We start from the raw sequence: 20,243 nt of genomic DNA on the forward strand, positions 1-20,243 counted from the left end.
CTACAAATGTTTTCACTAGAAAACAACCTCTAGTTTCATAAAAAAAACCCATAAAAAATGAATAAACAACACCAGCGCTAGCAACAGTGATCAAACCTGGACCAATTTGGTCTGCATATGAGGACCATACATCATAGTGTCAGATGACTGCATAAGGTGTTATACAAATATATTTGTAAATTTGTGAGAATTTGTAAACATTGAAACAAAGGTGTTTACATTGAAATGTTTATGGTCTGTGGGTTACTTGAACATTCTTTCGACCAAAGTTCACTTTGTCAACTTGTTTCGCTATAAATCAGAAAGTTAATAAGAAATGTTCAAAAGGCCTATGAAATCAGCAATTCATTTCCTTATTCGTAAATATAAACAAATAAACAGGTCGTAATAGAAAATGTGCCTCTATTTTTGTTTGCTTCAAGTCTTCTTGATATAATGCAGAACAGGCAACTATGAAATGCACCTGTCCAGTCTGTTACGAAAGTAATTGTACACTAGAAACATGCACTGATTATATTACTGTCCTGTAGTCATCAATTGTTGATTTCATGATGCTGAAATACCCTGATGTAATTTTCCATAAGTGTTAAACCAACGGAGATATTAACTAATGTGATCACCCTGTATAAACAAATGCATTTCATTATTTTTCAAGTGCACCTTTTGCTTTTGAAATTTATAAGACAAGATAATAAACATAACTTTTTCATACTGAAGAAGATGACTTTAGAGGCTTTAAGCTTCTGATAAATTTCATATGAGTTTGGATTGAATATATGCTGTGATAAAATAAATATGATTTTGCCTACTTCAGGGTACTACAGCCAACCATCACTCCATCTGTTGTATACAAAGTGTACAACAGGACTGATCATAGGAACATGATGCATGCGGTTGCTAAAATATGGTGCCGTGGAAATCAATGGACGGACTTGCTCGTCTGAGAACGCTGCAACCTACTTGCTCGTCTGAGAACGCTGCAACCTCCAGATATCGGACACAATTGTTCATGTTATTAGCGAATTCAAATCGACAGCCTTATTGAGGTCTCAACTACTGAGCGACAGTTTGTTTTGTGGCAGTGACTTTGGATCAGGGTTATAGAACTTGAGCCAAATTATCTTTGCGTTAAGGCTCATGGGCGCTCCAATACAGCCATTACTTGAGGATGACGTGAACACGACATTCTTACTGATATCATTTCAGTACATCTCCAAATTTGTTCATTGTGTTTAAGTTGAATGTGACACATATGTGACTCAATGAAGAGTACATATGGTAGACTAACCGCCCTAATTGGGCACATGTTGTACATATTTGTAATGCGCCATTAGAATTTTGAATACTGACTTTTCTATTTGTATATAAAATACATATACAAAAGAAAGAAATCGATTGAAAAAACGTCAACATTGGTCGGAATATCGACTTTCAAGAAATAAAGTTACTCGATTAGTACGGCAAACCAAGAAAGATTATTACAATAAAGCTGTTAAAAACTGTAAAGATTCTAGGGTGTTATGGAAGAACCTCAGAGAGTTGAATGATAATAATAATGACACTACAAACAATAATAGTATAATATTACCACAATACCTTCATTCAAACGGAATAAATGTTGTTGGCGATGCACAAATATTAGACGTGTATTACTGAGATATCCGATTGTATCAGTAAATCAGTGTTCGATGAAACACATTTTTCAAAACTTGGTACTAAATTAAATAGTTTGCTAAAGGGTCAGTACTTTGATATATCTTACATCACCCCATCAGAGGTAAAAATGTATATTGATAAGCTTAATACGGCGAAAGCTACAGGATTAGATGGAATAGGGCCTAATATCCTAAAACAATGTTGTGATTGTATTGTTATACCACTAACGTCCATTATAAATAATAGCATACGGCTAGGAATATTCCCAGACTCATTTAAAGAGGCTATGGTTTTGCCTATATATAAATCTTCTGGTCGCAATGATCCAAATAATTATAGACCAATTTCTATCCTTCCAACACTGTCAAAGGTGTTTGAACGGCACATGGCAGATCAAATCAAAACATTTAAAAAAAATACGAATATCATACATGAATTTCAATCTGGGTTTCGAGAAAATCATTCTTGTCACACAGCGTTGATAAGAATAATTGATGATTGGATTGATGGAATTGACAATGGAAACTGTGTAGGTGCTCTCTTCCTTGATTTACGAAAGGCTTTTGATCTAGTAGATCACCAAATACTTTTACATAAATTGAAATTATACAATTTCAGTGATAATACCGTTCAACTGATAACTTCGTATTTGAAAGATAGACACCAAATTGTAAAGTTTGGGGGTTTCCAATCTTCACGAAGATGTATAAGGTCTGGAGTTCCTCAAGGATCCATTCTTGGACCTATTCTCTTTCTTATATATATTAATGACATTACCTTTGAAATAGAAAATTCCTTGATTGACTTATATGCTGATGATACTACACTATATGCAAAAAGTTCAAATACGCAGGAAATTGAACGTACGTTGCAAATAAATTTAGATATAATATCGGAGTGGTGCAAAATAAACAACATGGCCATACATCCATTGAAAACGAATTGCATGTTGCTGGGTTCAAATGCAAAGTTAAGAAATGCATGTGCACTCAAATTATTTGTAGACAATGTACTTATTGAAAATGTAACTTCGAAGAAATTGCTTGGAATTGTTATTGATTCATCATTGTCATGGAACCTGCAAGTTGACTTTGTCTGCAAGAAAGTGACTGCAAAGATAGTTCTTTTAAAAAGACTTAATTACTTTTTAACGGATCAAATGAAACATTTGTTTTATAAATCGTATATATATACTTCCTATGTTTGACTATTGTTGTAGTGTTTGGGGGAAAAGCAAGCAAACGCATACGAAACGAATAACCATGCTTCAAAAAAGAGCTGCTAAAATTATTCTCTTTAAGCCTATAAGAACGCCATTGCATGAATTATTTAAAAAATTAGAATGGCTTCAATTTGAATACCGTTGCAAATATCAAACGGCTGTTATGGTATATAAATCTATTAACAATCTTACACCGAGTTATATAAGAGACATTATAAAGTTATCAAACAATACAAGATATGGATTACGATCTTCTACGCGACAAGACATTGCCCACATTCGACATAAAACTCAATACAAGAAACACTCGTTTGCATGCTACAGCGGGACAGTTTGGAACTCTTTACCAGAACGAATACGTAAATCGAACACAGAAAATACATTTAAAGCCTGCTGCAAGAAGTTCTTTTTACATCATCAATTGCAAAAACCGTTGTAAGAATTGTACGCATAATTCCATGACTATTGTTTTTACATTATATATATCTCGACTAAGGTGTTAAATACATGTGTGACTGTCCTACTTACTCAGTTAATAAATTTTAATGATACGATTTGTTAACCTTTAGGTACAAATTGATGTATTGTTCGGCATTGATCTTATAATTAATGTATTATATTCATGTTTCTTTATGTTTTCGTATAACATTTTAATACGTACCCTTTTGAAATAACATAAATTTATGCTTGCGTTTTCATTCTAAGCATTTATGTGTGTGTGCGTGTGTATGTTCTTTCAGAAGGCCACATTGTAAATAAGTCGTGTGTTATGTTTGTTTATAATATGATGCCTATGTCTTAATGTGTTACCTTCTTTAAATAAAGTTATTATTATTATCTCCCACAAGGATGAAATAAAAATATTGAATTGGTGAAGCAATTTATCCGGTGTCAACCACACCCAGCATGCTCATTAAGTAGTGTGCAATAGAAAAATACAAGATCAAGAATAAAAGAGATCCTCAGGGGAGTTAACTGCGTTAGTTCAACCATAAAGGTAGTGTGTATCCTTTTTTAATTGACCCTATTACTTAAATAAACATTATAATTATTAAAACCAAAACCTTTATGTTTATTCGCCAGAAATTATAAATTATGAATATGCATATGCTATTTAAAGTAATCAAATGAGAAACAGACGTACAACAAACCAGGAAATCAAGAGAGCATTACATGTCTATAGAGGTAAAAAACTGACATTGGTCTCCATACAGATTAAAGGTCATGTCGTAAAATATTCCAACATAATTTCCTTTACAATTTCATGTCATTCAAATTATATTGAAGATAGAATTTGCCATTTAGAGGTGAAACGTATCCGTTAAAAAAGAGATATACATGTATTTGGACTCTTAACAGCTATGACTCCAACTATACAAACGGCCACTATCATGACATTCCTATACATGTACATTGTATCTGGTGCCCATAACACATATCATGACATTCCTATACATGTACATTGTATCTGGTGCCAATAACACAATTCTATTCACAGCAGATATTTGACTCTAAACAATGTTGAATCGGAAACTTTACGGATTTTGAATCAACTTCATAGAGATGATAAGGATTAAGCCTAGTTGTGCATTCTCTTATATTCAGCACGGGTGATTTTGCATAGTTATGTCCCTTGGATGTTTTCCATATCATGCACATAGAGATAAGATTATCCATGCGAAATCTCAAACACTGTGTAATGAAATTACATGATAATAAACAATGTAGTACAAACGAATATATATACAAAAAACCACGACAATAAAAGCTGTATTTTGTAGTAACGTATGTACTGATATGCTGTCGTCACGTTTTTACAACCTTTTACAATGAGAATAATATAATGTATCAAAGATTTCTGATTTTGATGACAATGGAAATGTTTATTTTTTTTGAAAACTGAGTTTAAACGTGTTTTATATGCATTTTTTAGCTGTTGCTTAATGTCAGAAGATTAAAAATCACAACTGGTGTCAGTAACGTAGGTATCGTTTTGGTGCAATTATAAATAATATTTAATTACCAGCAAACTGATATAAACAACATTAGTTCTCCAGTAACTGGCCTATGGTCCCCTACATGTGTGACTTGTGTTATCAACACTGTAGACCTGTAGTAACCTTAGAGACACCAGAACACCTGTTTGGGCCCTATAAATGAATTTGGGTGTAAATCAGTGAATGAACAAATTTTACTATACTGACTAACAGAAATTACAGAGGATCTTAAGAGCTTTAACAAACATACATAGTTTAATATACTCAGTACTATTCTTTGATTGCAACAAATTAAATTTTTTAAATACAGTCTTATATAATTGCCTTTTTTTAAGATATTTCTTTCTAATAATATTAAAAGACGGACACACAAACAAAATGAACTTCACAGACAACCTATATGAAAGACATTTGACGATATACAATAATGAATAAGACACTTTGGACATACATTGGAATGATTCAGGATTCTATACAGTTATGAATTTGACATTTTACAAAATGACACATAGGAAAATCATTGTACTATACAGTTATGAATTGAAAACATTACAGACGTACCATAGGGCATGCTTGGACTCTTTTCAGTTATAAATAAGACGCTTCACAGACGACCCATAGGACATACATTCGACTATATAGCCATTTACCAACCATTGAAGAAAGAGGAAATGTCTTGGACGCTATATGCACAGTGCACTGATTCATGCCATTAGCTCTTTACCAAACATGCAGGGCAATGAATTATTTTCTACATAATTTGATTGTTTAGAGGTACAAGTATTCTTAAGGCAATTATATCGACATTACATAAATTGTCTCGCAGAAATTAAATGCCAAATGACTTTCGGGTGGTGGGGGATTCATGGTTTATTTAATTCAATGAATATCCACCAAAGATTCTTTGACGTGAACTACAGGAACTAATCATAAAAGCTTTAAAAGGGAATACATTTTTGAATGCCACCAAATGCATGTAATGGGCTCATCTGAGGTTGGTTTGCAAGTTTCAAGTTTCAAGTTTTATTTTCAAACAACTCAGTTCATGTAACATGACAGCATGAGCATGTGAAAAAGAAATACATAATAACAACGAGGCTGTTATAAAAAGTTAACATTCCATATACAAAGGTACAAAGCAAATAAAACGGGAGAGACATATATGTTAAACAATGCTTTATATGAATATGTCGAGAGTTATAGAGTATCGGATACATGTGTTATTGTACAGTACAAATATATTAACATTTAGATCAGTTTTACTATTTCCTTCACAAATTTACACAACTTTTTATATTTCGACATTTCAGTGTTACACATACACATTAGAGATTTAAATTTGATGACATTCGGATTGACACAGTATTTTTTATCAATAAATAGCTTTTTGCTATTGTTTAAAGCTTTACATTCAAGTAGATAGTGATATTCGTCTCCAATGCTACTGTTTGCTTGACACAAAGGACACTTCCTTGATGACATTTCAAGTCCAATCCAGCTTCCTGTCTCAATAGATAGACGATAGTTTCTGGTTCGAAATTTAATCATAAACTTTAACAATTTGTAAGGTGAAGTTTTTAGATAGTTCTCAATTCCGAACTCGTTCTTAAAAATTTATAGTTGTTGCATTTACTGGAAGTGTTAACAATGCTATACCATTCATTTAAAAACAAATCTTTGAGTTTCTGTTTAACATTGCAAGTCAACCATTTATGATATGAAAATATATGTGAATCCCATATATTATTAAGACCACATTTTATGAATATTTTTTTGACAAATGAAATCCATAGAAAAGTATTTCTACGTATGTTTACATCACAAATATAATTACTTAACATGAATGGGTGAGTATTACTACTGACACCGTGCAAAACTGTACTATTTCGAAAATATTCATGCAGATCATCTTAATAATAAGAAAACAATAATGGCGATAAATTCTCGCCCTGGCGTACACCAATGGAGCACGGAAAGTAGGTTGAATGATTTCCATTAACAGACACACACGATTTTGCATGATTATACATCGATTTGACAACATCCAAAAAACAGGCCGTTGATATTGCATGACATTAGCTTGAACCATAGTAAAGATCTATTTATAGTATCAAATGCACCTTTGAGGTCTATAAAAGCACAGAATATTTTTTATGCTTTTGTAACAGTTCAATTATACAATTTAACACAAACATGTTATCAACAGTAGAATAACCATGTCTAAAGCCAGCCTGGTATTGATTTATTAGATCGTATTTGTCACCGATTTTCTGTAGTCTCGAATTTAAGACGGAGGTAAAAAGTTTTCCTATACAGCTTAGTAAAGTAATTGGTCTATAATTCTTAGGATCATGTATTGATCCTTTATTTTTATATATAGGGTTAATAACACCAATAGTCCAATTTCGAGGCACAATACCAGACTTTAAAACAATATTAAACAGTTTTACATAAATATCTTTCATAAGTGGAAATGAATGTATAATATGCTCATTCAAAATATTATCAATTCCACTAGCTTTATTGTTTTTCAAAGATTTTACAACATTTCTAATTTCTTCTTCGGAAATATCACAATTCAATAATATGTAATTATTTGCATCAGAACGGATACTTTGTACATTATTTTGGATACCTGTAATATTATTGGTATCGTCCGCATTGACATTTCTAAAATGTGTTTCTAAATCGCTTAAGCTAGCAACAATATTTGCTTTCTTTTTACCGTTTAAAATTTTCTAGGATTTGAGGTTTTCAACGACTTTAACTTTGTAACACTTATAATTTTGAAACGTTTTGTAAGAACTTCTTAGTGACTTTTTGTAACATTTGCTTGCTTGTTTTAACACATTCTTGTTCTCATCACATTTTCGTAACTTGTATTGATATTTTGCCTTATGCAAATTCTTTCGTGCATGACTACAGTTCTTATTAAACCACTTTGGCACCTTTTGACTATTATCACTATATATACACGTTTTGATATCCGAACAGCAAAACTTTTACTGCAACTCGTATGATATACATCACAAATACTTTCTACAATACTATCAACAGCTTCAACTGAGTACATATTAGTTTCATCTAAGGCACATACATTATTGTAAATATCATTAATTGCAGGCACCAAGCAGGACAATTGGGTTGTGTTCGGCTACTGCGGTCTTCCAATCAGCACACGAACACTCGCGAATAAAAGCGTGGCACGGAAAGCGACAAGGACAATGTTAAAACAATTGTTCACAGGTTAATTAACATCTCAAGCTTGTTTACGAGCTTTCCGTTCATAAATTCATTCATGGTCGTATACATCAATGATAAACCCAATTATTCAGTGGGCGCTTTCAAGCCATGACAAAGTTTAGTTAAAATTAGTCAAGTATAGAAGAAATACATGATGAAAAGAAGATGTGGTTTGTATGATTAATGAGATCATCAAAATACCATAACACGGGAAAAAGCAATGGATGGGATTCATTTTCTGATGTACGAGTTTCAATTTAAAGCAAACATAACCGGAATCTGTTATGAAGATGTAGCAGGAATCGCGTTAAAAAGAACGGACGCCATGCCAAATATAATTTATCACTTGTAATGACGCGCATATGATATGACTTTTCATTTCGCTAAATAAGCCGTGGACGCCATTTGCAATTACTATGACGTGATATTTGAACATTTAGACATGGCGACGTCATATGCCTAAGAATGTATGTTAGGTGGTTTGGCGTACAATTCAAAAATGGTGATGTTAGAAAACCGCGCGGCGAAGCGAACGGTATTGTAATTTTGTGCCGAGACTGGGATGACATCACTGCAGACTATTGCCCAACTGAAGATATCTGAGATATTTAAGAATATCTTAAGAACTTTTATTTACGTTTAGCATTGAGGTATTAAGTATGAGCGGGACGGAAAGTTGAAAACGGGTTGTACGAAGTCCACAACAGAAAAGGTCGTACAAAAGATTAAAACGTGTATATTTTCTGATTGGAGGCAAACTTTTCGGGAAATAACCGAATAAAACAATTTAAATAAAACCTCGGTTTAGCGGATCCTTACGGACGACATGAGTATGGCACGTAGATGCTCCAGAAGAGCGAAGGGTGGCAGCGTTCGTCGAGTTTCTTGCGAGGGTGGAAACCCACGCCCCCATCTCAGAATGTACTGTCACTACAGACGAGACTTAGCTACATTACTTTTAGCCGGAAAAAGCAGGTGTCAAGCATTTGGAAGACGTCTCCTCCAAACAATATTGGTTAAATGATGCATATATCTTTTTTAATGTAAATTCAAAACGACTTTGCGATCAATCTTATTAAGATGCATACTATTAAAATGTCATCGAGATTTACAATTAAATAAAACACATACAACATGTAGTAATTCTTTAAGGTTATAAAATGCATGCTGGATTGTTTCTTGTCGACTTTGATTTTAATTCCTATGATATTTCCAACAGCGGTATAGAAAACTCCCAAACGCAAGAAACTAAAATTGGACGGACAAATGTAAAACATGATATATTATTGGACACTTAGAAATTCAAAGGCAACGTTTGCTTACAAAAATACAGCATATTTTACTAACTAACCGGAATAGAAAAAGGTAAAATCCCTATAAACCTATCGGACGCCTCGCACAGTGATTAAAATTATGAACCATGACATGATTCATAAAACATCTTCTATTTTACCTGACAACACGCACTGTGAATGATCGTTATAAATACAGCGCTGGCTTTCACCTCAATGTTCAAAGGTTAAGGTCAACTGTTAAGACATATCTGAAAATGTCACAAAAAGTGGTTTTGTATTATGCACCGGGATCGTATTACTCGCAAAAGGTAATCATTGTAACGTTTTATTTTTTTGTGCGTCATGAAATATGTTATAATGGTTGTTTCGTTATAGAAGTTCAGTATGGATTGTATTTGTTGTAGGGTTCAAATTCAATATCGCTTCATTAATAAGTATACATGCAGTAGCCTGAGCTCACAGGTACAACCCCCCCCCCCCATAAGTATACATGCAGTAGCCTGAGCTCGCAGGTACAAACCGCCCCCCCCCCCCGACACCGGTTGCGTGGCAAATTTTCCTTCATCCTTTATAATCGGATCCTGCACCCTGTATACACTGGGTCACATGCATGCAATGTTGTCGAATATTTGTAGTGTAGTGAGCCGCAATAGTACTAAGACATAAACTGATTCCGTAACAATAAAAATCTAATGTTTGATTTTCTTTTCTTTTCTACAAATCAATGATAATAATAGGGATAGTGTCTGATGTAATATATTTATTACTGCTGCGTTTAGATACGTTGATTTATTTCGACTCGAGTGAATTTTTGCAAATTCCTATTTCACGCGGAGCTAGCGGAGTGAATCAAAACCTGCAAAAATCCACGAGGGTCGAATACGACATTCTGGAATAAAACCCCACACCGATACACACTTGTAATATACACTAAACATTACTATGTAAATCACTTAAAACACAAAATTCATAGTAAGTGGGATTTAAATGACGCACTATTTTGTTGTTGTTTTTACGTCACTTTTTGACGCCAATAGGCTGAAATACGCCCGAGCTTGTAGAATGATCATATGTATAAAATAGGGGAATAACATTTATTTCTGACTCGGGAAGTTTCTTATGAGCAGAGTTTACTGTATATCACTTAGTCTAAAAATTGTATTGATTGAATTATCCAAACAAGAGTTAAGATAAGTTGGTTTTGAAATTTAAATGAAAGAAGGGTAGTTGGACACTTGGACTCAGATTTGGTATTTTACTCGTTATGAAATGTTTTAGGTGTTTTTATCCCTCTTCGAGAAAGGAATAGAATTTGATGAGCATATTATAAACATACTGGCAGAAGAACAGAATGCAGAATGGTATTTAAAGATCAACTCCTGGGGCGAGGTTCCGGTTCTCAAACTTGGAGATACATACTACACAGAGTCAGAGAATATTATCGATGTTGTGGATTCAACATTTCATTCGGGTATCTTTTTATTTGTTTGAGATATCTGTAATGGAAAATATTACTTACTGACAACAAGAGTGTAACCGTGTATTTAAAAGCTGAAAAACGCACAAATATTAAATGATTGGTGAGTTTTAACAGATTTACTGTGATCTACTATCATCTATTAAGGTAGAAATACTGTGATTTTTGCACCTTTCTTTCAAATTAAACTCGGTATCCTTCATAAGAACCATTGTTCCGACATTTACTCATCCTTTTAGAAAAATAAAACAATTAAATTAATTGTGGTAAATCTAATTTGGGAGCAAGAGTGCATTTTTAAACGTTTCGAACTATAAACCACACAACTAGTTTATTTTTACCACTGTGTACTGTTGGTGAAAGAAATATTTTTGGCACGGTAATTACGTTTGGTTTGCAGGCCCTCGTTTGGTGCCAGATGTGGAGACTGAACTTGGTGCTGATGTTCGCCATCTACGCGAGCTTTTGGACGATATTCCCGTTGACGTCATCACTTACGGCGTTAGTGCTCACCGAAAGTACATCACAAATTACGAAGATCGACCATGGCTGATCAACCGATTTACCCGAAAAAGAATAGGTTAAATCCCTCTAGTCATAATTTGACAAGTAAAATATCCATAACGCAACAAAATATTTGTTTTACAAGTATCATCTCAAATGACACGATTTGAATCCGCTTTTCGTAATGTGTATTAATACCGGTACTCATGTATTTTCGTCCAGTAATAAACAAACGAAAAACAAAATAGTAATTTCATCTAAATTCTTTTCTCCGAAAGATTCTTCTTGGACCGCTCGAGAGGACGAATACAGACGACAACTGCTCACCTGTAAACCAGAACTGCGGGAATGCTTCGAGAAGAAACTGGGCAGGTCCAGCAGAAGACATGCGCGTGTTCTCGATGAAAACGATGTTGGGAAATGTCTCGACAATCTGGAACCTGTGTTTGATAAACTTGAAGAAAGAATTCAGAAGACAGCAAAGGGTATGCGTATATTTTATTATCTAATTATGTTTAAATATTTGTTTGTTTTTATGAAAACGACATGTTATTTGAACTTTTTTGGAAAATAAACTAAATTTGGTACCATTGATACCTCATACGTGTAAACAATCGTCGTGATGGTCTGTAAAAGATTTTGATGACATCGAAACATGTAAGCTGAAACATACTTTATTTCGCAGAGAACGAAAGTGGACAGGAAACGTGGCTGTTTGGTCCTGAGTTTACAGCAGCCGATATTACTCTCGCCGTATTAATGATTCGCTTAACAATGGTCGGGGTCAGTAGACGCTTTTTCTCGATTGAAAAGCGTAACGGTGTCTTTGATTACTACATACGGATGAACAAAAAACCAACCATTATAAAGGCGAAGGAAAAAATGTATACGATGACTGGCATTGTTGTTCGACAAAAACTCCGGGCTGCAGGAAAAGTTACCTTGAAGATAGGAGCGGTCATTGCGTTGCTTGGCATTGGTTACCTAGGTTGCAAGGAAATCAGCAAAATACTTTCAAAAGATTAGACATGATGTTCCTGTTCGGAAGGTTCAAATAGTTGCAGTTTTACCAAACAAGCTTCAAAGGGTAAAAACATTATTTAATATTATAGTGATTTATGGTACGTGTAACATTCGTTCAAACTCTAGAGTTACCTTTTGTATTTCCTTCTTTGATGCTTTATCAAAATGAAAATGGTAAAAGAAATCTGCTATTTGAAAAGCGTGGTGCCATCTTTTGGTCTAAAAGTATTCTAATCTGCATCGAATAAAGCTACAATGATAAACTGCTTGAAATAAAACACTATTAGCCACGAAGGTATAATTAAGAATAATGTTTATTAGGTGGCTCTGATGAAAAAGCTAAATATGCTATGAAGCTAACACGCATAGCTTAAAATCAGCTACATGGGTAATGATCATACACAATGGTATTAACTTGTACTGACGAGTATAATTCTTGAACCAATTTGTAGTTGTAATTGACCACATTCCAATTCAACATTGTCTAGGCTCGTTTTGCTGAGACGGTTAGTTCTGCCAATCTGAGTCATCTTCAGACCCAAAGGTTATGTAGTTTTGTGGTTATATGTAATCGAATAGCAAAAAAAACATTTGTAGTATATATGTATTTTGCTATTCGATTACATATAACCACCAAAAAAATTATACTCTGAAGTCTACTTCAAATGTATTGAAAATGAAGCAAATAAATTAGAAAATTGTGACTTTTTCATTTTCATGTAGCCTTCTTTGGGCTTTTGCCTTTTATCCCAACCAATGAAGTATTGAATAGCCATTGTCATTGTCATAGCAACCAGCCGTCATTAGCACACTGAGTTTGAAAAGCAATAACCAGAATTACCTGCTCATCTTAATCAAATTTGTCTCTGCTCAATATTCCCGGCCTCAGAACGAGGCCGTCAACCTTATAGAACTGTCCTGGAGTGCGAAAAAAAGATTTCAGTCACGCGATAAATGGGAACGATAATGGAATAAAGTTGTATTAGACATTTGCTCAAGTTTTGTCCAGGAAATGCATAGCGTTGCTCTTTTTAACGTGTCACGAAGCTTGCATATTGAGATTAATGGCAACAGAGGAAGCATAACCGCGGGAATGTTTAAGAAACGTTATTGGCAACAAGTAGATAGATGGACGTTATTTTCCTACTCCATTAATGTATTCATGTTTAATATAAAATGTCTCCCATTATAAAGCATTTTATCTGGACTTTTTAACAAAGCTTACCTTAAATGTGTTTGCAAATATTATTTTGGAATTGGAGAAATCTAAGTGTACCGCCATACATTGACACAAACAAGATTGAGATAAACGTCAAATTTATGCATTTCAAGTTTTGTGAAAAAAAATCACGAATGTATTATTAAAAAAAAAACATGAACGGGTTGTAACTCATCAAAATGCATTGTTTGGATCCATGTAAGTTTGATTGGCGGTCACGGATCCCGTTATTTAAAGGTTCTGACAACATGGCGCTCTCTCTTCCATCCAGGATTTGAATATTAAAGTAAAGTTTATGAAAATAAGAACAAATAATGGGAAACTCTGTTGGCTGTTTCACTGACACTGCATCAAGGTTTTCCATCCACGTTTTAACTCTATCAGAAACAGAAAGATCTCAATATTTTAGCAAAATGAATATTCTGATGAGATATTTCAAACCTAGAAATAGTTTCCTATGAATTGGCTGCTAGTGTTAAATATGGATATGTAAATGAACCGCCATGGACACTATGTACAGCTGTTGATGATGTCTCAACAAGATAGAACATTATAATTATTATCGTTGTGTATACACAAACTATATTTTTCTTTTGTATATCTTTTAAAAATGTTAAGTTGAGAGCTGAAATTAACTCCAAATCATGAGGGTTTTTTTTGTATATTATAATCGATCTTAAAGAGATAATTTATCAACACAATAGAAACTTGTAAACAAACCTTGCCCTCTTCTTAATTTCTCATATTGTCTGCACCACTCAATTGATAATCACAATTTCAGTATCATTTCAAAGCTTGATTTATTTCCTACATGGAAATTATAATTTTCAATATTATTATAATTGTTATTAATAGATATATGTGTATATGCTTTTCACGCGCAAAAGCAAAACGCTGAAAATACGGCCTAGCTATTGGTAAGCAGATTGGACAATATATAATTGATATAAGGAAGAAATATACAGAATAGAACAGAAGTTTTTTTTTATTTAGACTTCATAGTCTCTCATCATACATGTGTATACACACAAAAACAAACACAAACACATACATATAATGCATTCAAAAAATAAAACAAAACATATAATAATACAAAAAAACAATGTGGATGGTAGTAATAATTAGTAAAAAAAACTTGTATTCTTATGTAACTATATTTTTATAGCATATGTATAAATCAACATAAACAGAAACCGTATTTTACTTTCGGTATTGTTTAAATTATTTCTAATTTTAATCGCACAATTTATATAACGAGAAAGGTTGTTTAATACATTCTTATTTTTACTTTGTAACAGTCCTATAAGCTTAAACATTGGACTAGTTGGACCGATATGATTAAAACCAATTTAACAATAAATGCACAAACACTTGTTATATACTTCGAACGTGGACAAATATAAGTAATGACTCAAAATACTGTGATGTGCGACGTGTTTATATATCAACACACTGCACACACAGGCCTGTAACATTTTGTTCATTATTTTTTTTATCATCAGCTGTGTCCTGTTAGCGTAACTGCTGCATGTGGTAATTTGCAGTTCATGTCAAGATAATCACTCGGTGTTTTAAAATGTAAGTCCAGGTCCTCAACGCTATTGATTGTGAAACCATTTTTCAAAACGTAAGTTAGTCTGGTTCCCTGCTAACTGATATTTCATACAGAACGACCCGCAATATTGTACGACCCGATAACGATAGTGTTAGGGGAAGGAACTCCAGACTAAACGTAAGTATGTCGTAACTGAGCAGTCAACTGGCCGCAGTCAACAGTTTCACGGTTTACTTTACGATACTTACGTTCGTATGTGCGTCTTATGTGTCAAGGCTGGTAACTAAATAGAGATGGACTTCGACAGGAAAACAACTGGTAGGTTGTCTTTATTCGTTTGTAAGTTTGGTTTTATAATAAAATAGACTTGTAATGTAAAATGGACAAGAATACATAATCATGCTGGTATACAGAAAGTTTCTAAGGCTAAAATCCGTTACCCTGGTAAGACTTTAAAAGATACAGTAAAACTTCAACTTCAAGAGATCTGTTCAAGTTCTATATAACAATAAATATGCAGAAGTTCAAAAATGTTAAGTTTAAGGACTAATTAATATACATTTTGACTTTAAACTGGAAATTAAATACTGTATGCGTAGTTTTTTATCACAATATCTTTCCTCGGACCTGCAGTATACTTTCACTTAGTCTAAAATATTAGACGTGTTATACGGGATTCTTCCAATCCCTAACGTCTAAACGCGAATGTGCAAAAAACGGGGGTGTTTTAAAAATATTGAAATTGTTTTAAGTGAAGTATTTTATGGTTGAAATTGATTTTAAAGAGTTATATTCATATTTTACCATGTAAGCGAAATGCTATTTTGCACTAAACAAGCATTTAATGCATTAAAACAAGTTGTTTACCTTTCCAATAAAACGAAAGTTGACTGACACAGAAAACAATTATGCGAAGGGGAACAACTCGATACAATCGTAATAACTCGGCCTCCTCCGACAAAGCTTCGAGATAGACCTCGTTATACAATCATAACAACTCGGCCATGGCCGAAGTGTTCCGAGCGATTTAAAACTGTGCCCTGAAGCCTTGCAGGTGCCCTTCATGTATATATCGTTATGTTTTGACAGAATGAAATGAAGAAAAGCTTAAGTTGGATATTTATTTTTTGTGTACGGAACTAATATAAAATAAAATTATCTGGTAATATTTCTTGTTTTTATGATATTTTATAGACGCTATATGCTTTAACCCGGAATCTTGATCGGAACAACTACCCACTTTTGATACTAAACAATTTGTACGTGAAGGATTTGTCATATCAAAAATCTAAAAAAAATCCTTCAACGTACAATTATTTGGACTAACTTTCACTAAGGTGAGAAAAGTAGTGTGTGTGGGTTAGAACCAGCCACCCGGTTAGCTCAGTTGGTTAGAGCGCCGTGCTAGTGTTCCGGCGGTCGTGGGTTCGAGCCCCACACCGGGCGCACTTTTCCTTCCAGGTTTACTTTACTGGTGGCAGCGGTAAACGGCAGGAGTGCCTCCGTCGGCCTTAAAAGGTTAATGGGGGGAGGAGTGTAGTGTGTGTGGGTTAGAACCAGCCGCCTGGTTAGCTCAGTTGGTTAGAGCGCCGTGCTAGTGTTCCAGCGGTCGTGGGTTCGAGCCCCACACCGGGCGCACTTTTCCTCCCAGGTTTACTTTAGAATTTACAAAACGCTACCAAACGTTTTGTTTCGTATTCCTGTTGCAAAACAGCGCATACACTGCAAGCGGGGAACCAAGCAGGAAAGGTTCACCGCAAACATTTTACTTAACGTATGGCTTGGTGTAGGATTGAGCAGGATAAATCAGCCCTTACCAAATCGGTGTGCTACTGAATAGGCCCTTTCAAGAGACCTTTCAGCCCTGCCAAATTTGCACCTTATTAAATTAAATTCGAGACTTTTCTGTCTCTTACTGATTTTCAACATTTTATTTAAATAAGAATATTCTTAAATATATTCTTAAATTTATATTCTGTTTCACCATCTTTGTCGCATTTCTAATTCTTTAGCGATTGTTGTCACCGAACATAGTTTGGGGACTAAGATGAATAAAACAACAGATTTTTATTATCTAATATATTAATGTTTCATATCACGAAATGTTTTTAAACTCTGATAACTGTTTATGGTCTGCCTGTAGACAGACCACTCACTTGCGCTCCGTAGGGAATTATCCAACCATTTATTTACCTGATCAGATATAAGTTTTATTACTTGGATAATATTTATTGAAAATGATAGCACCTTATTACCCCAATAATCAAATTGAAGAGCAAAATTGAAGTGTTCATTACTTTTTCCCAAACTAAATCACGTGCACTCATTGTTTTCATAACTGTGAGAATTTGTTTTTGGTAAAATAAATATAAATGAGCCCCTTGAATATGCATATTTTAATCATATATTCATTATACCTTGTCAGACACACGTGTGTTTTATAATGCCGACAAATGACAGAGATGTTTTATATGCTAACAAATATACAAATAGGTACATTGTATCTTTTATGACCACAGCATGTGACAGTCGTAAATATTTAACATATTAGATTATTGTGCTAATTAAATGTCAATGACAACAGCTTTGATGGTATCTCATATTGTTTTAGTATCATATATATGTTTTTTATCTAAAATTAAAGTTAAATGGGGTTCACTGTTTGTGGATCAGCTGCCTTATACCAGTATAGCTATATCTCAAATGCATTTGTACTTTTTGCATCTTCAATAAAAAGTTTTGAATTGTTAATTGCATTTTGCATTGCATTTGGAACCAGGGCTTCTAAAAACCGGCAATTTGTCGGTCTGGACCGATTTTGACAAAGCCAGACCAATTTCCGTTTCAAAAAGTGTAAAAAAATCGGTCCGAAATTTTCTCATTTTTTTATAATTTCGGTCCAAAACGACTAAAATTGCAGAAATTGTAATACACAAATATTCATGGGTCATTCACACATTCAAAACTACTTCCAATAGGTCATAAAAGTGTCTTAGTTACCATGTGACCAGCTGCTTTTTCCGCTACACTGATCTTTCTATAGCCTATCTGTTAATTAGCAGACGCTTACAATCGGTCCAATCACGTGTATTGGTAGGTCGCAGAAGACACAATTAAACAAACTATGCGTTAATTGTGTGCTTGCAGCTATCCTGATTAAGTGTTGAAATCGGTCCATATTTTCACATGGCAATATGAATATGCTATGTTGTCGTCGATCATTACATGACTATAATATCCGTTTGTTGATTACCAAATTGTTAAATTTAAATTGTTCTTTTAAATTGCATACATCATTGTTAATCCGAACCTAGTCATAGTATAGGATATCAACAGCGAAACGCTTGATTAACTACAAAGTCTGGAAGCTGAGTGCGCCGCTTACGTCATTTTAATTCGCAGTAATGAAAAAATCGTTGTCGATATCACACTTAGAGCTTGAAGCCCCAATAATAAATCTAGATATATATTATTATTCAAGAGTATCAGTTGAATGTTGACCCATTGGAACTATAAATATGTGCTCTAAAAATATCTTAATGTTATTACAACATTTAGAGAAGGTACAAAACATTTAAGGCTTCCAACCCACAAAAGGCTTCTGATTCTCAAAAAAGTCAGAGTTCTGAAATGAGTTTGTTACATATTTTTATCCTATACAAGAAGATTATCATACTTGATGTTGCTAAGACCTACCTGTATCACAGACTCTGCACTCACATTCATTGCAGATGATGGCATGTTCCAGCAGCCTCACAATCCCACCATACTCAACACACAAATCTGAATCAGACATTATATATATTTACAAAAGTCCAATATACAATAGATTAAGAGTAGCACAAATATATGTTTATAAAAAAATAGTTACTTACTTTTTGAATTAAATACATGTATGCGTGTTTAGTTTATTTATACTCACACTCCAGCTCCAGCCTTGCTCATTAGTCAAGTGCTTTGATAGATTGTTAATGACAGACAGAAAGTAACCCTGGTAAGAGCTGCCCTAGTTCTTTGACCCCTGTTTAACGTCCCTCCAGGAGGACAATCTGACAGTGTTATTTTAAGTGGTGCGGCGAGGAATCGACTTTGGGACCCTTGGAAAGCTATAGCTAGTAGCTATATATATTAGTTGCATTAAAGTTTCAGCTGGATCGACATCATAAATTCTACCAAGTGTCACGATTTAAAAAAATTACTTTGAACAAATAATATTTTTAAAGGGTTAAGGTATATAACATGTACTGTTGATATAAAATATGAAGCTGACATAATCACAATAATGGGCGTGAGAGGAATTTCTATTATCATTTCGACATTTTTATGTTTCCCTGTAATGCCACGATGTACAACTCTCGACTTTGAATCTCATGCTAGAAAATGTCAAGTATTAATTTAACTTAAATTCCACTTCAATTCACCAATAGTAACAAATTATATGAACAGTTTGTTTTATGCATAATTTTTTTTTATTAAACATGTGGTTTTTTATTGTTTATGCCGTTTATATAGGTAAACTTCTGAAAAGAAGGACACTGTCTAGTATCTGCATATCTTTTCATCGATTTTAATTCCTGAAGAAACATTTAGCAAAATTGTCAATGAACTGTTTGATATATTCATTGGTGTCTATTTGTTTGGATAAGAAGCTGATAATATATAACACAGATTCATAGCAAGGCATTATTTTCAGTACTCACATTTTGCAAACAGCCATAAAAAGAGAGAAAAACAAACAGAAGCGACTTCAACAAAAAAGTCTCGTCCTTATATTTAATGCACATTTCTTTGGTCACTTACACTTAAGCTGCATACACAAGTGGTCATTTTAAGTATTTTTCATGTATTGCATTATGCCTTAGTAAAAGACTTTCACAGACTATTCTTTAGTAAGTGTTTCATGTATAACCAATTTAAAAAAAATAAAATGCAATTGATAGTGAATTTGAATGTATTATTCGAAAAAATGCATGTCCTGCATTTTTCTGTAAATGTTTTGCGTTAAAGACATAATTAAAATAAAGTATGTCATTCTAATTGGAATGCAACCAT

The 20,243-nt window shown here is 33.7% G+C and overlaps 2 protein-coding genes across 3 annotated transcripts in view; both read left to right on the plus strand.

The window, feature by feature from the left end:
- Positions 1 to 9,610: 9,610 nt before the first annotated feature.
- On the plus strand, positions 9,611 to 13,094 carry LOC128209336 (ganglioside-induced differentiation-associated protein 1-like). The gene is made up of 5 exons (XM_052913330.1): positions 9,611 to 9,721; positions 10,692 to 10,884; positions 11,291 to 11,470; positions 11,673 to 11,879; positions 12,080 to 13,094. The coding sequence occupies exons 1-5, from the start codon at positions 9,668 to 9,670 to the stop codon at positions 12,418 to 12,420; spliced, it is 975 nt and encodes a 324-aa protein (XP_052769290.1). The 5' UTR covers positions 9,611 to 9,667; the 3' UTR covers positions 12,421 to 13,094.
- A 2,316-nt stretch (positions 13,095 to 15,410) lies between these two features.
- The window catches only part of LOC128207889 (inositol-trisphosphate 3-kinase C-like), a 52,720-nt gene continuing 47,887 nt past the window's right edge, over positions 15,411 to 20,243 (plus strand). The window contains exon 1 of one of the 2 annotated variants that reach the window (XM_052911071.1): positions 15,411 to 15,509. The gene's annotated coding sequence lies outside the window, so the exon portion shown is untranslated. The remainder of the gene's footprint in view (positions 15,510 to 20,243) is intronic. The other variant, XM_052911072.1, reaches the window with a different exon arrangement.

The sequence above is a fragment of the Mya arenaria genome, chromosome 11 (assembly GCF_026914265.1).
Source record: "Mya arenaria isolate MELC-2E11 chromosome 11, ASM2691426v1".
Lineage (NCBI taxonomy): Eukaryota > Metazoa > Mollusca > Bivalvia > Myida > Myidae > Mya > Mya arenaria.

What these genes read in the sequence shown, in the direction of transcription:
- LOC128209336 (XM_052913330.1), top strand. Translation starts at nt 9,668, where the DNA reads ATGTCACAAAAAGTGGTTTTGTATTATGCACCGGGATCGTATTACTCG. An exon ending in GGATTCAACATTTCATTCGG is followed by an intron (nt 10,885 to 11,290) that starts GTATCTTTTTAT and finishes TTTGGTTTGCAG; the next exon opens with GCCCTCGTTTGGTGCCAGAT. An exon ending in AATTCAGAAGACAGCAAAGG is followed by an intron (nt 11,880 to 12,079) that starts GTATGCGTATAT and finishes TTTATTTCGCAG; the next exon opens with AGAACGAAAGTGGACAGGAA.